The sequence below is a fragment of the Propithecus coquereli genome, unplaced genomic scaffold (assembly GCF_000956105.1).
Source record: "Propithecus coquereli isolate 6110/MARCELLA unplaced genomic scaffold, Pcoq_1.0 Scaffold38, whole genome shotgun sequence".
Classification (NCBI taxonomy): domain Eukaryota; kingdom Metazoa; phylum Chordata; class Mammalia; order Primates; family Indriidae; genus Propithecus; species Propithecus coquereli.
This window is the reverse complement of record NW_012149507.1, coordinates 7543294-7559720: the sequence shown is the minus strand read 5'-3', so window position 1 is coordinate 7559720 and position 16427 is coordinate 7543294. Positions and strand designations below refer to the sequence as shown.

General features: G+C 41.3%; 1 protein-coding gene across 1 annotated transcript in view; it reads right to left on the bottom strand.

Moving 5' to 3' along the window:
- GREB1L (growth regulation by estrogen in breast cancer-like) overlaps positions 1-16427 on the bottom strand; it is a 140716-nt gene that overhangs the window by 57622 nt on the left and 66667 nt on the right. The window contains exons 3-10 of the mRNA XM_012652084.1: positions 15109-15225; positions 14454-14573; positions 13230-13367; positions 11012-11197; positions 6193-6519; positions 4878-5006; positions 4173-4307; positions 1443-1640 (exon numbers count right to left, since the gene is read on the bottom strand). Coding sequence (XP_012507538.1) covers positions 1443-1640; positions 4173-4307; positions 4878-5006; positions 6193-6519; positions 11012-11197; positions 13230-13367; positions 14454-14573; positions 15109-15225 — 1350 coding nt within the window. The remainder of the gene's footprint in view (positions 1-1442; positions 1641-4172; positions 4308-4877; positions 5007-6192; positions 6520-11011; positions 11198-13229; positions 13368-14453; positions 14574-15108; positions 15226-16427) is intronic.

Sequence of the window (16427 nt, the reverse complement as noted above, 5' to 3'; positions counted from 1 at the left end):
AAGAAATAATAAAAAATCTGGTTACTGCTTGGTGTGACTGAAGCCTGTCCACTTCCCACAATGGGGGGAAAGAAGGAAAAAAATGCAGAAATGGCCAGTAGCTGAGAGAGCATAGAACTTACTCTGGTTTCTGGGAGAGATGGCATTTTACCTTCTCCAGCTCATCACCTACAAGTTGGTATTTCCAACAGGTCATTTGGTAACTTGTCATTCAGAAACTGAGAGGCTAAAAAGAAGACTACGCTAGTGACCAGGCACTTGGGCCTCCAGATGTGGACAAGACTTTACCTGCGTCAGTCACAGTCACCAGGAGAGGGGAAAATGTATTTTCAGTCGGTTCATTTGGCCTGTGGACCTAACAACACAAGATTTCTTATAGAGTTCTGCTGTTTAGAGTGTGGTCTTCAGACCAGCAGCACTGGCATCCCCTGGAAGCTTGTGAGAAATGGAGACTCTAGAGCCCCCCAAGACTCACTGACGGGAAACTTGCATTTCAGCAGGGGCACTGAATGATAGATATGGAACATACAGACCACATTTTAAACACTTCTGAATTTTTCTGCTTCTTGTTTTTAAATATATTAAAAATAAGATTATTTACTGCGGCAAAAGGATTCATCCTCCAGCTACAGTGTGCGTGTGTGTGCACGCACCTGTGGGTTTGTGCGTGTGCCTTTCGCCAACCAAGGTCATCAGGAGAGACTCGATATTTATAATTTCCTTTTCAAACCTAGTTTACAAAGGTAAGTGCTTTTCAGCTGTCTCAATTTTCTAAATTCCTTATGGCTTCTTGTAATTCTAAACAAATTTTATTTTTGAAAAGGATTATTATTTACCACAGACTTGTAAAGTGTTTTTTTTTTTAAGACTTGTAAAAGTTTTGCTCTCTACCTTTTAACATTTTCTGGGAAAACCATTTTTTCCTCGATACTTATTCTCTTGAAGTTATTAGGAATAATTCTAACCTTGTGTTTTTATATCTCAGTCTCACTGCTGATGTGCCAGGGTGGTGTTCTGCTTTCTAGGTGGCAAGTGTCCCGGTAATGAGCCAAACGTCCAAGAATCCACCTATGACAATGTGGCCCATCTGAGCACGGAGGGAGTTCGGGGGCACAGGCTCCATCACCCCATGCAGGGCTGTCCTTGTCTGGAGAAAATTTGTCTCCATCAATGAATGACCAGATTCCAGTCCCACAGATTACGTCATGGACTTAACAGTATCTGGGAAACATGCAAGTAATTTACCCTTGAAGTTGGAGGAAAAAGGACAGAGTGTTCTGAGGGAAAACTTACAAATTCAAAAAAACATTTAAAGTGCTTTATGATTATTCTTACTGAAGAAAGTTTTAAGTGTCCTATAAACATTTGGATTAAGCAAAAGACAAGAGGCAGAGACCTAAAGCTGGCTCCAGGGAGGCTCCTCTTCAGAAGTTCACTCTTACCTGACTGTCGAACCCGTTGAAGAGTTTGCTGGACCAACACCTCCGACCTTGGGACGATGATGATGAAGTCCACTTTGCTGAAGTGACCGAGGTCCAGGCTCTGGCTGCCACTGTCTGCTATAGCACACACCTGGGATAAGAGTTTTCTGGCCACTGTGAGCTGTGGTTGATAAATTTGGAAGGTTTCATTATCTAAATCTAAAATTTAAAAAAAAGTCATAAGAACAAGATTAATTTACTTCCACAATGGCCACTATAAATGCATATGAGGACATTTCACACACACACGGTAAGGAATTCTCACATGCTAGTCTTACTCTCTATTGAGTTTTAATAGATTTGCCTATTTTCCCTGGAAACTTGGCTGAGAGGATGTGCTCAGGAGTGGATGTGGTTTTACAAACGTATTAAAATCGACTTGATTGTCTCACAAATGCCTAGTTTAACGCCCCCTACCCCAAGCCAGACACGATGGAGACAGACTACACCCTCGCAGCTGGAGCCAGGACTCATCTCTGGGAAGGGGAGAGTTTCCAGTTTTCTTTAGGAATATCGGCACTGGCCAGTGCTCGAGCCCAGACCCAGTTCAGGGAAGGAGGTGACGCTGAGTTCCTTTGAGCTTTTCTGGATGGCACTACAGCAAACATTTCCTGTTCAGCAAGTCAGTTGCAACATGGTCTGAAATTCCCCTCTCAGTGACTACGTAACGGAGGTCATGGAGACACGACCTTCACCTTTCTTCCCACTCTGCTCCACTTTGCCAGCGAGTGTGACCTGGCAGGTCTAGGTGGTTGTGGTCAACTCCAGTGCTGACGTCTCGACTATCTGAAGCGACCTGACTCATGACATAGCCAGCTGGCCACTCAGCAGGTGACGTATTACAAAAACATTGCCCAGGTACTCTAAGCATGTCAGTAGCTTTTTATTGCAAGTATAACCAAGTAATCAATCTCTCTTACATGTGTGTGCACAACCACACACACAAGCAATGAAAGAAACAAGTTTAGTCAGCTAAACGCCTGAGCAGACAACATCCCATCCTTTAAAGACCTGCCTTTTATCAGGAACACATGTGGCAGTTTGACTAAAACAGAATCACAAGGGCCTAATTAACCTGTGCTAATTAACGTTTTCTGAAATCAAACCGCAACGCAGTCCAGGCAAAGACAGGAGTAACAGTACTCCAGCTACCACAGACACTGATGTTGAGTGGAGATTTTTATGGGTGGTCTCCCTACTGGCTGAGAGAACCCATTGGAAAAGCCCAAAGCTGCAATTTTGTTTTTTGAGACAGAGTCTTGCTCTGTTGCCTTGGGATAGAGTGCAGTGGCATCATCATAGCTCATAGCAACTTCAAATTCCTGGGCTCAAGCAATCCTCCTGTCTCAGCCTCCCAAGTAACTGGGCTACAGGCACCTGCCACAATGCATGACTGACTTTTCTATTTTTGGTAGAGACAAGGTCTTGCTCTTGCTCAGGCTGGTCTCGAACTCCTGAGCTCAAACTATCCTCCCATCTCGGCCTCCCAGAGTGATTACAGGCGTGAGCCGCCGTGCCCGGACCCAAAGCTACAACTTTTAATAGTAGTCCAAATAGTTTTTGCACCACAAAGACTGCTGACCAAAATAAGTCTGTCTTTTGATATAGTTAGGCTGTTATTTCCTTCATTTCACAGGTTGGATTGGTGGGGACTAAACACATCCATATATCTGTAGAATTTATCTTAGCAAGGTTTGAAGTTTGAGGAAACACAAAAATATGTTTAAGCAATGTTTTTTAAACAGGGAACCAAGGATATGTACTTGGGAATCTGTAAGTCCTCTGAGAATGTTTAAATTCTAAATGTGTTAACAATTCAAAATAGTTAATATAAACACATTTTAGATCATCTGGATGATCCCTTTATTACCAAATACCGTCCAGAAGTCAAAACATTTTATTGCCTGTATTTGCATGCCCTTTCACAACTGAGCTGATGCCAAGCCACACTGCTTTGAGTGCCTGAGGCAATCCTAATATATAAATGATGCATTCCCATCAAGCGGTGGCCAAGTGGCTGTCAGCAGCAGCTTATATGGGTCTGTTTCCCATCTATCCTTTCACCTGTTCTTTTCCTCGTCCTCTCCTATGTTGTCCCTGTCAATCAGAGAATTGGGGCAGGAATCTGAGCCCAAAGGAATCCAGTCTAAGGACAGAACTCCTCATCCCTGGCCCCCCGTCCCCCTCTAAGCCCCTGAAGCTTGTTGTAGGACAGATGACTTGCTGGCAGAGCTGCTCTATCTGCCAGGAAGGCCTCGCTATCCCTGAGGTGACATCAGGTCAGAGTGTAAGTGAAGGAGCACGAGGGGGACCCTGCAGGCCTATAGTCCAGACTTTCTTTCAAGCAGTTCTTTGAAGCCTTCAGCAAACAGAACTCTCTGGGCACAGCTGACAGAGCTAAGGAAAACGCACCAAGGTCCCCGGAATCTTTCAGGGAAAACAAGAGAGAGTACTTAAGATAAAGTCTTTGATTTTCATTCTGGGAGACTTTTACTAGGAGCAAGGCCTTTTAAAACTTTTAATGGTAAGGCATTTTTAATTTGAACCAAATTTATCACATAGACAATGAGGAAAAGGCTGTCATGGTCTATGACTTCAAGAAAAGAGTCCTCAAAACCCTCAGAATGACTTAGTTTCTCTAATGTCTGTCCCAAGGACTGATTTCCTCCTCTTGGTCTGAGGTGACATTACCCAGGCTTTGCGTGGGTATCATAGCAGCAGCCTCCTGGGGTGACACACATTCGTTAAGGTCTCCGTTGAAGGGGGTAACCACACTGTCTCCTCTTCTTTGTTGCATTTTTTCTAGCAGCTTGTCTAGGTCATCGCCTATGACAAAATAAAGTGGAAATAAGGTTACAAGGAAGGATACGTTTGTATCGTTTTTATCAGTGTCCAAGTTCGGCAGTTAGGCTGGGTTCTCATCAAGATCTGTTGGTTGGCTGGTGACCACGTCGGTGTTTAAGCTTGGCCATCTCTACGGGGCGTCTCTATCGCAAGAGCTGCCCTCACTGGCATTGTGCTTACAGTCTACATGCTTTTGCATGCTGTTCTCTCTTGACCTCTGTAACATTCGAAAGCAGGCAGAATGGGATTACTCTACCCCCATTTGACATATTAGAAAACTGAGATCCAGGGAGAGACCAGCCCAAGGTCACTCAACAAAGTCAGGGCTGAGCTGAGGCTTCCGGTCCTAGTACCCATGTGTCTTCCTCTAGACCCCCTGCTGCTTCCTGTGGTGTTAGTAACAAAACACTTAGGATAAACGGCTCCAGATGACATATCTGTGGGCAAGCTTATGCTCGGCACTCCTCTCCTCCACAGGCTAAGTTAAGATTTAAATGCAGAAAGTCATGCAGCTAGGGGCTGGCAGTGTTGCTGGATCTTACAACCACTCACCTAATGACGTGGTTTTGAAATGCGATGCCAGGAAACTGACCTTTCCTGTGATGAGCTCATAACTAATTTCTTTCAAAAACTCACTTGTGGTGAGCATGCTCTCTGCCAGCGCTCGGGACTGATGCTGGCCTGCAGAACAGAGGGGAGAAGAGATGACTCCGCAATAGAACAAACGTTCACTGGAACATTATTTATAATAGCAACAACTGGAAACAACCAAAGGGTGTTACCACAGGGACTTGGGTTAAGACAATCAGGGCACATTAAAGATTTGGAATGTCAATCTGAAGACTACAGACAGAAGCAGAAAACATTTATAATATAATGCTAGGTGATCAAGTGAAAAAATGATGTACCTTATGTTTGTAAGTGTGAAAACATACACATGCATGTGTTTAAAACTAGGGAAGATCCCCGTGCTCCCCAGGGGCTGTGGGCGACACCATGGCTGCCCCTAGTCTGGGCCATTTGGGTCAATGAGTGCCCAGGGGCTGTGGACGTAAGCAGAAAAAAAGACTAGCAAAGAATATGAAAAAAACTTATAAAATTGTGTATGCACGATTATTATGAATATTTGCCTTAAAAATATAAACTTACGTTGTTAAGTTGCTTTTACAAATAAAAATTTTAAAAATTAATGTATCACACTGTCTGATGAAGGTTTCTGAAAATATATATAGCACAGAAAGATGGGCAGACAGGTTTTGCTAAAGTGAGGGGGCTTTGCCTCTTTGCTAGGAAGAGGTGACAGCCATTCAGTACAGAGAAGAGAGAAACAAAATTTAGTCCAAAGAGCTATTCAGGATGGTGCTTCATTAAAAAAAAAACAGCACAGTGAAAAACAAACAAACAAATAAAAAGACAACGTGCCAACTTTCTGAATCTTTTCTTTAGCATCAACATTACGATATTAAATAGACTCTTCAGTGAGAAGAACATATGAGCTAAGTTTCTGGCAAATGTGACTAACTGGCTTAGGCCACTTGTGGTGCTGGCTTTATCACATGCTAGAGTGGTAACATTTCCAGAACCTTTTAAGGACAGCAGTTACATGAGACAAGGGTATCTGTAACCAGGGTGAGCTTTGAAATAATGCTCCCACAACCAGCTGACAGGGGCACCAGCCAAACTGAGGGCTACAAAACCTGACCTGAGGAGGAAAGGAAAAGCTAAAATTAGGAGGAGGAACTCGAATTGGAGCAATTCATCAGGGATTGATGACATGGATGCCTGAAGCACCCAATAGATACTTTGCAAATGGACAGATGATTGAATAAATGGATTCAATAAACAACAAACAAACAAAATTACTCACCTAACACTACCACACAAAATTCATTTCCTCTGATTTTCGATGCACAAATTGCCACAACATAGTCCGGTAGCCTTTGATAGTGTCTCATTTCACTGAGAGTCCTCAGTGTCTCTGAAATGCCCTCTGCCAAAGAGTTCTGGGTCACAATCACATGAACCAAGTCTTGAGATACGCTGGCAATTAATCTCGCAAGCCAGGGAAGCTGTCCTGGCGACACAGGTGCACACTGAGCACCTATCTGCAGGGCTCTCTCTCTCAGAGTAAATTCCTGCATAGCTTTCAGCATGATTTGCTCAAAGTCTTCCCTGAGAGGTATCTGATCAGGACCTATAATGAAGAGAATTACAGCCGGAATTTAAAAAAATCACAGGGAGGAGAGAGGAACACACACCATCCTGCTGTCCTGCTAGGCCTGCTGTACTCCAGCTGGGAAACAAGCTCTTTTCCCTGTGGTGGTCCCACGTACAGAGCCCATACTAACCACTTCTTATTGTGACATTACCTTCTCTTTTTTTCTCTTTGCCTCTATTTTTTTTTTTTTTTTTTAAATCAGGCTTCTGTTCTCCTTTATTCTAACCCTGGTCTCTTTAAGAGAGGATGTACTGAGAGAGACTATCAGTTCTGTCGGATGCCTCGGGAGATGGTCATCGCAGACGGCTTATTTCTTGACCTATTAAGCTTGGCATTACGGAAATTGTTACTGACTAATGAAATAAGAAGCCAACCTGCTGGTGTATAATCAGTTTTAGGTTTCATTCATTTCTCATTTTATTCATAGATGCTTTGAAAAGCATTTTTAACATAGTGCCTCTATATCTCATTTTGAGAATAATGTCCACAGGAAAATCAGGTTTAATTATTTTTCACTCCAAGTTATATTTCAGACAGCCTCACACTTTCCCCAGATGGAGAATGCTTTCATCATCTAGTTATTCCCCAGTGTTCGGGATTGTTAACTACAGCATTTGGCCCTCTTCCCCAGCCGTGCTTAGGGCTAAGCTTATACTGCTGACCTGTGGCCTCTGGAATTAGGGGGACTTTGTTTCTCATTCTCTTTAGAAAAGTCTTTAGAACAAAATAAGCAAGTCAATGTTTGGTATCCAAGTGACACAAATGAACTAAGATTTCTATATTTAGTTTAAATTGAAACCAGTGAGAATATAATCGCTCCCTGTATTCAGTAATTTCTTTTGCTATGTAAACCCAAGATTGGAAACTCAGGCTCCAGTAAACATATGCCTCAGCATCTGTGAACTGAGACCAAGCAACAGCCTCAGGGATAAAAGCCCCGCACAAAAGAACACAAGGGTGAGGGACTAGACTTCTGTATGGGAAGGCCGCCCCTCGAGTGAGCCAGGAATCCTTCCTTCCCGTTGCCCAGGCTGGAGTGCAGTGCATGGTCACGGCTCACTCCAGCCCCCAACTTCTAGGCTTCAGTCTAACAGGAATTTAATTGGCCTCCCTGGCCCTGCCCATCTTTTCTGGGAAAGTAAGAAAATGAGGGCTTTAGTAATGTTTTTAAGAGAAGGAAGATTAAATACAATATTATACATTTGAAAAATGAACTATTTTAATTGGAGAACACAGTTTTTCCAGGATTGGCTAGGCGCCAGCGAGAGGTAGAAGAGTGGAAACATCATAGACAGATTTTTCTCTTCTATACGTGGAAATAGGACAAGAAAGTTGTAATGATTATGTTTCTTATGTCCTTCCCAATCATTTGGTAGGGGGAGTTTTTTTTATTTTTATTTTTTGAGACAGAGTCTCGCTCTGTCGCCCTGGGCTAGAGTGCAGTGGCATCATCGTAGCTCCTCACTGCAACCTCAAACTCCTGGGCTCAACTGATCCTCCTGCCTCAGCCTCCCAAGTAGCTGGGACTACAGGTGTGGGCCACCACGCCCAGCTAATTTTTCTATTATTTGTAGAGATGGGGTCTTGCTCAGACTAGTCTCAAACTCCTGACCTCAAGTGATCCTCCTGCCTCAGCCTCCCAGAGTGCTAGGATTACAGCTTTTGTTGTTGTTGTTTTAATCACCTGGGAGCCACCAAGACTTCTGATCTTCATTCAGCTTTATTAGTTGAGCATCATGGTAGTGGTCACCTAGGTACTTACTTAGCAGTGAGCTTAAAGTGGATAGATTTGTATTAACTGTTGCAAAGGAAGGGAAGGTGGTTGTCTACTTAAAGCTTTCTTCCACCAGAACATGTGACAGTTTCAAAGCAGGTGGCCCTGGCGCTCTCCAATTCCCTACTGTCCCTTCTAGATGACCTGAAGGCTCAGATGCCTGGTTAATAGTTGTGGCCATAAGACCTACTCCAAAAACAGGATTGAGTAACATGTTCCATCAGGAGGCATAATTAACTTCAAATATAAAGGTATTCTGGGAAAACAGAATTATCAAACATGTTCACAACATTCTCTGTTGTCTTAAAACATACTTTTATAGCGTTTTGACTGAATTCTTGTTAGGAATTGAGAAATGGGGAAAAAGATGTTACAGTTTAAATGAGGTAAGAGACTTCTTAGAGTAAAATGCCTTGCTTCCAATCATCGACTCTCACTTTTTCATCCTCAGCCTTTATAGTTAAATTGGAGGAGACTTTTTTCCACTTTTTGCAAGCCTGATAATAGTAATTTTTTCCTTCAAGTGCCGATTTCCAGTAACTCAGTTTAGCCCAGGCATCAGTTCTAATGGCTTTTCAGATACAGCTACCTTAATAGGAAAAGACAAGGTTCCACCAGACTCAGAGCCTTCCAAGAATCTCTGGATTTGCTGATTTCATTATCTACTTCAAAAGATTTTCAGATTGTGAAATAACTGAGATTTTTTTTTTTTAAAAGTGACTGTAGTGGAAAGGTCTGTTCCTTCTGAAGAATCTTGCTTTTCTTCTTCTGTTACCTCCAAGTAACTGAGCCAAAGTATTTAATACCAAAGCATTAAAACTGTCCTTTTAGAAGTTTGAATTTATTTCTTTAAATGTCTATAATCTATGGTATATGTGAAAATATTTTTGCTGCCTTCTCAAAACCTCCAGAGGCAAAAAAAACTTTTTAAGGACTCCAGAACAGTTGTTTAGGGGCAGAGAAGTCCCAATGTAGAAAGCTCCGATTAAAAAAAAAGGAATAACTATTCATGTTGTACACTGAGATACCTAAATTAATTGATTGAAAGTAAAACTCTGGAGAGAATGATCCTGCAAGGCAGAGAAGAATCTGTGGAAAATTAAATTGAGATTTTTCTATTTTTTTTTTTTAAGATAAGAGCTCTTAGTAATTTAAGGGAAGACATTTTATTTTGACCATTTGGTTTGTTTAACTTGGACATTCATGACTTTTTAAATATTAAGATTGAAAAAAATGCTATAGTGATTGGCTTGCTTGGCTATAATATTATTGCTCTATGAAGCCTTGTTTACGGATTCTGGGTGCATCTAGAAGCTGGTTTTAGGTCTTAGAACGTAGTCCAGAGCCCAATGTCAGTATATAGCAATTAAAATTATAATATCAAATGAGCTGGAGACTCAGGTGATTTTTACAATTTTATTACCTCTCGATAAGCATGATTAAGTAAGTCCTAGGTTTATTATGAAAGTAGCTCTCATGGGAAATCTGAAGTATTGCAAGTTTCAAAAGCCCACGTCAAAGCAGAGCCCATGTCGAAGCAGCCTCAGGGCTCATGAAGCTTTTGGTTTTTAAACTATTTGGCCCAGTGTTTTTATTTTTTATTATTTCTTAACACTGCAGTATTTTCTAATATTAAAAAAATTCATGACTGTGTACAAAATTTTTTTTTTTCACATGTCAAAGGTTTATTCAACTCATTCATGGAGGAACTAGCAGAAAGACAAAGCCAGTTCCATGAAGATATGAGAAATCTGGTTTATATGGTCAGTGGAAAAAGGCATGCTGACATAAGAGTTGTCAGTCAGATACAGTACTGACTATTTTCCTGCAAGGCAACCATAATCTTTGGGATCATACAAAATTTTTTCTGATTAATATAAAAATTTTATATCTCAAACATTCTTCTACCTAAATCAGTGGCTTGAAGTCCTGGAGTGAGTGTATAATCAGGCTGCATATTAGATGGACTACTGCAGTTTGCAAAATAAAGGACATTTCAATGTAAATGATGCTGAACCAGGATAGCATTGTCAGGGCACCTGCATACTCCCACTGTGGGGGGCTCGGGAGGATATATCAAACAGAGGGAAGTGAAGGGTTCATGACCTATGTATCCTCCTTACCCTAAAGCCTAGAGAGCCTTCCAGGGAGGTCCATAGTTACTACCTCAATGAAGGAAAGCACAACAGGACTCCATCAAAGGGTATAGCTGGAGAAGAAAAAAAATTGGCATGGGGCAGTGGATAAATAAGATAAAAAGGCTAACTGGAAAACTGGAAAAAATTGTTTAAGACAGTGGCTATGTTTGTGTTCCAGATGGTAGCTGTGTTTTCAGAAATGCGGCCTGGCCAGACTCCTGGGGGTGGACGGGGTGAGGGGTGCCCATGGCACAACCCTTAACAGTTCTGCCCACACGGCTACTTTGGAGCCCTTTGGAGTATCATGAGACTGGACACTAGGTGGGGCAATTCATCTCTTCTAGGACCCAAAGAAGCAAAGAGGAAAGGGATAGAAAACAAAAACGGAGGAGAGAAAGGGAAAAGTCATGGAGAACGAGGTGGAAGGAAAAGAATGTTAGAACCGAAAGAAGAAAAATAAGAGATAGGTGGATGAATGTGAGAAAGAAAGGAAAAAGTGCATGATAAAAAAAGAATAAAAACAGTCACCAGGGAATGATTATGGAAAATAACTTACCGAGCCGCACAAGATACTGTATCGTTAGAAGGATCATGTTTTCCACGCTCAGAAGTTGGCTGCCAGTCAACCCTAATTGTTCCAAATCTTTGTTTTCCAACTGTGGATTCTTGTAGCAATTCACCAGCAGAGGACTCACAACAATGTCGCCAACATTTCCATAGAAATAGGGTAAAGTGCCATAGCCTGCCCCAACAGAAGGAGGTCAACACAGTTCAACATTTCTTTTTGAGGTCCAACCAGGTACACTTACTCAAGTAGGATCAAAGACGTTTAATAAAATTCCCTGCCCTGTGAGAGGGCTACCAGCCAAATTGATCACATACGTCATTCCTATGAAATTCACTTGGATGCTTCAAATTTTATCTTTATACTAAATCAGATAAACAGGAAGCAAAATACAGTTGGCCCTTCATATCTACATTTGTGAATTCAACCAAATGTGGATGGAAACTATTCATGGGGAAAAAAATTCCACCAAGTTCCACAAAGTAAAACTTGACTTTGCTACCTGCCAAGTACTACGTTGAATCCACATGAATGAAGGGATGTGCAGGCATTGTATGAGGTATTATAAGTAATCTAGAAATGATTTAAAGTACATGGGAGGATGTATGCAGATTCTATGCAAATACTATACCATTTTATATCAGGGACTTGAGTATACATAGATTTTGGTATGGGGGCACCTGGAACCAATACCCCATGGATACCAAGGGATGACTGTACTCAGATTAATTATCTCTTGTTTCCTACAGAAGAGACATGCTAACATTATATCTCTGCCATAGAAGACTGATGAGTTTGCGAAACACCTCTGTATCCTTTGTAAAACTCCAATGATATTTTCTAATAAAGTTCCTGATCAAGTTTCTTTCCAGATAAGAAATCGGAAAATGAACAAACTGCAATACATGTTTCACTTACTGAGATTTTCTACCAAAAAAAAAAAAAAAGCTAATTCATTGATCAACAGCAACATTGTACCAGTTACAGGTGCTTGGAGATTCCTACTCCTTTTTCTATCTTACCTATTTTTATTACGTTTTCTTCCTAAATGTCAGTAAACAGTCCCAAATTATCTTAGAAGTAGATAGGATAAAAATATGTGGAAAATATTCCCTGTTTTAGTAGTTGGTGGAGAGGACAATCCCTCTCTGAGACTTTCTAAAAGGCAGGCACCAAATAACCAAAGGGTCCCCATGTTCTGTGTATCTTTCCAAGGCTTAGTTGCATCATGCTAATGTTCAAAAAATAACTTCCTAAACCATATGGAATTTAAACAATTGAGATTCCCCCAATGCCTACAGATCTAGGATCAGCGGATAGGGCAGCCTGGGAAAGGACAGGGCTCCAAGCAAAACCGTCCAAGTAGGTGGCCTCAGACCAATGCGAAAAGCAGATAACACCTCAAACAAACACACCCTAAAGACCTGTGGAAATGAAACACCCATCCACCCCTGTCTGTCTTGTCCTAGAGGTAAAGCAGGTAGTCTCCTTCTGGCTTAGGCTAACCCAACACTGAGAGGACTCTTAATGTGGGCATGAAAAGCACTAAGTCAGTCCAGGAATCTATGGACCCCTACATTTCCAAACCTCCATTGATAGACCACCTGGAAGGACTCAGCCTCCTTAAAGATACTGATTCACAGATGTTGCCCATGGTTCAGACCTGCGACCGTGGGGCCTTTTGGATCTCCTGAGTAAGGTCTCCTGTTAGCTGGTTTATCTTGTTTCTTTTTTCTGTGCTTTGGCTCCTGTTGACTGGAATGTCTCCTCCTCCACCTTGTCTACTCTAAGCAACCCTGGATGCAGCTTCAACATCATTTCTCAGAAGTCTTCTCAGACGCCTCTGGGCAGAGGTCAGCCCTCTCTCCCCTGAGCTCTTGTTGCTCTTGGCTATGAACCTCTACCTGCTCACACATCACAGTGTGTTGTAATGGTTATCGCAGTGTGTTGTAATAGTTATTTACTAACCCCAATGATAGCGAGAGGGCAGACTCCCCCACTGAACAGTGCTCCCTGAGGGCAGAAAGACTTTACCTTATTCTCAACTTCTAATCTTATGTTTAATATGGCATGAAGGAGCTGTCCAATAAAAGCTGACAGAATCAATAGATGGATAAATGAATCCCTTCTTGAATACATGAATAAACACACAATAAAAACAGTCTGAGATTCCAGAAGGCACAGGTGACTTGGAATTCCTTTGCCTTACCTATCAGAATGACTGGTCTAACTCCTGAGTTACTCAGCAGGTTTTCAGGAACAATTACAGTTTCCCCTGCAGGAATGGGCCGAGGTTGTAAAATTCCAGTTAATGGGGTCTGTGGAACTGGGGCAGATAAAAGGGGCTCTGGAAAAAGAAAAGTTGTTTGACAGGAAGGATTAGATGTGAAGTCTAAATGATATACAATGGAAAGCAATGCAGTGTTAATATAGAAGTTTTAGAAGTCTAATGGCTTGTGGTGTTTTTTCATTAATTTGTGTATATTATACAAAATTAGGAGTGAGAAAAACAAAAGGAAGGGAAAAAACAAGCATAATCATATCATCTAGAGATAACTACTATTTTGGTAGTTTTCCTTCCAGTTTTTTTCCACATGCAATCTTTTGGATTCTGTTTTGTATTTTATCTCACCCCCACCCCCCGCCACCCATTATCAAAGGCATATCTGTTCATTATATAAATTTCGAAAAGCACAGAAAAGTGTGAAGGATAAGCTCATTAGTCAGTACTACCTAGAGGCAACCACAGTGACATATTGGCATAATTTTTTGTGTATATAAGATCTCTACGTAGTCTCTAAGACTATTTATTCAAAAAAGCTTAAACATTTAACGAACCCCATCTATGCCTTAGAATTGGTATATTTCCAGTTGTCTGTGTTTAGTACAGCAAAGTAGACAAATGTTTGAACATTTAACTGTAGGTACCAAATGGCCACAGTTTGGGTATTAAGAAGGAGAATTAGTTGGTTTTTAGTAGGTTTAGTAGGTTAGTAGGTTAGTAGGTTTCTAGCCATAGACTGAACAGTCTAGCCCAGAAATAACAAGGATGGGTCACATAGGAACCAGATCACAGGAGGGCAAATCTAACACTGCTACTGGCACAGCAGGTCCATCTGTGCCCTGTGATGGTGGCTGGTAGCATCATGTTCTAGATAATGAATGGCTTATCAATGCCATGGGCTACACCTAAGCCAAAGGTTGAATTCAGATCAGCCGTGATGATACATGTGCTTGCAGGGAAGGCAGATGTGATGGGGACAAAATATTAGCTACTATCAATATCCTCACATAATATTGAACACAATGGTTGGTTAAGGAAATTTATCTTCAAGGGTTGAGGAAAAGAACAAGAGTAGAAGATATCTCTGCTAATTAAAAAAACAAAACAAAACAAAAACACCTTAAAATCCACCTGCTGTTAAAATCTTACCAGTTCTTGAAAGAGGGCGAACTGCAGGGACAGGTACAACTAAACCAGGTTGGGGGACAGGTGACCCAGGATACCACCCCCGGTGTCGTTTCTTCGGTGGCCCAGAAGTGAACATTGTAGCTGAAGACAAAAAGAAAGACAGCCTTGTCCTCAGTCATGTGGAAGAAAGGAAAGAATGCCACAGTAACAGAACCTTTAATTTTATTATTCTCAGAAAGTCTAAATCATTCTTCTAGAAGCAAAGACAAAGCTCAGATTATTTCATCTGATTCTATCAATGACCCTGTGGAGTTGTAGGACAGGTATTATTTTTATACTCATTTTGTAGACAGACAAAAAAAGGCTCAGATTTGCCGAGGATCACATAACAGAGAAGAACTTTGAATCCCGTACTTTGGTCAGCAGAACTCATGAGTTTTCAAGACATTTCCTTATATGTCTGTTTCAACATTATTTCCCAGTGAGTCTCATTTGTGTAGAATCCCAAGATATATTTAATCACTGTTGTTCACACCAATCATAAACTTTCAAAACATTGTATGACAAGCTAAGGAAAAACTCTAGAGTGTGCTGTTAGATCATTTGTCATTCCAAAATCCGTAACACTTCTACCTAATCAAATACGTTATTTCCAAACTCTACGATGGGTTTGTACCTTGGTCTCCTGCGGCATAGCTAGGTCTTGGTGACAAAGAGTAGTTCCCTGGGCGGGCTGGAGTGGAGCTGGACGCACTGCTTTTCCCTCCATGGCTACTGTTTCCATTAGCAGCATCTGCAGAACATGAGGAGAGGAGCCGCTCAGAACAGAGGCTGAACAGGACACTGCTTTCTGTGATGCTGCAACCATCCGATAAACCCCACACTCATCTATCTATGTAGCTATCTACTATCTATCTATCTATCTATTGAGATAGGGCCTTGCTCTGTTGCCCAGGCTAGAGTACAGTGCATCATCACAGCTCACTGCAACCTCAAATGCCTGGGCTCCAGCGATGCTCCTGCCTCAGCCTCCTGAACAGCTGGGACTACAGGCGCATGCACTATGCCCAGCTAATTTTTCTATTTTTTCGTAGAGACAGGGTCTCAGGCTGGTCTTGAACTCCTAGCCTCAAACGATCCTCCCGTCTTAGCCTCCCAAAGTGCTAGGATTACAGGTATGACCACCACACCCAGCCAACCTCACACTCTAAAATTCAAATAAACCTCACAGATAGGACTCAATCCAGTTGTATAAAACCAGCTATAACTATCAGAGGGGTACTTTCCTTTAAATAAATGTCACCTAAACATAATTTCCTAGGATCCCAAGAGATCTTTTGGAATATTTTCAATGAAGTCTTTGGAGATGGTGGGTGGAAGGAAGGGAAAACAATTCTTTTGTAATGTGGTACCATGAAAACTTGCAAACATATACAAAAGGAGAGAGAATAGAATGATAAACATCTATGTACCCACCACCCAGCTTCCACATTTATCAACACATAGCCCATCTTGCTTCATCTATACCTCACACCTCCTTCCTCTCCACATACACATATATACTCCGGGTTATTTTGAAGCAAACCCCTTTATCATATCATGTCATCCATAAATACTTCTGTATATGTTTCTAAAAGAAAAAAGACTCTTTAAAATAAATAACTGTAATATCATTATACTTAAAATTAACAATGATTAATAATTTCTTAATACCATTAAATATCCCATCAGTAGTCAAATTTCTCCTGATTATCTCGGAGATGATTTTTTACAGTTGGCTTGTTAAAATTGGGATTCAAAAAAGATCCACACATTGAATTTAGTTGACATGTCCCTTATACCTCTCCTCTTTCAGTCTATAGGATTCCCCCTTTCTTTTTTCTTCTGACAATTAATTTGTTGAAAACCTGGCAGAATTTTCCATTTTATGGATTTTGCTGATTGGATACCCATGGTGACATTGAGCATTCCCTTGTCTCCTGTATTTCTAATAAA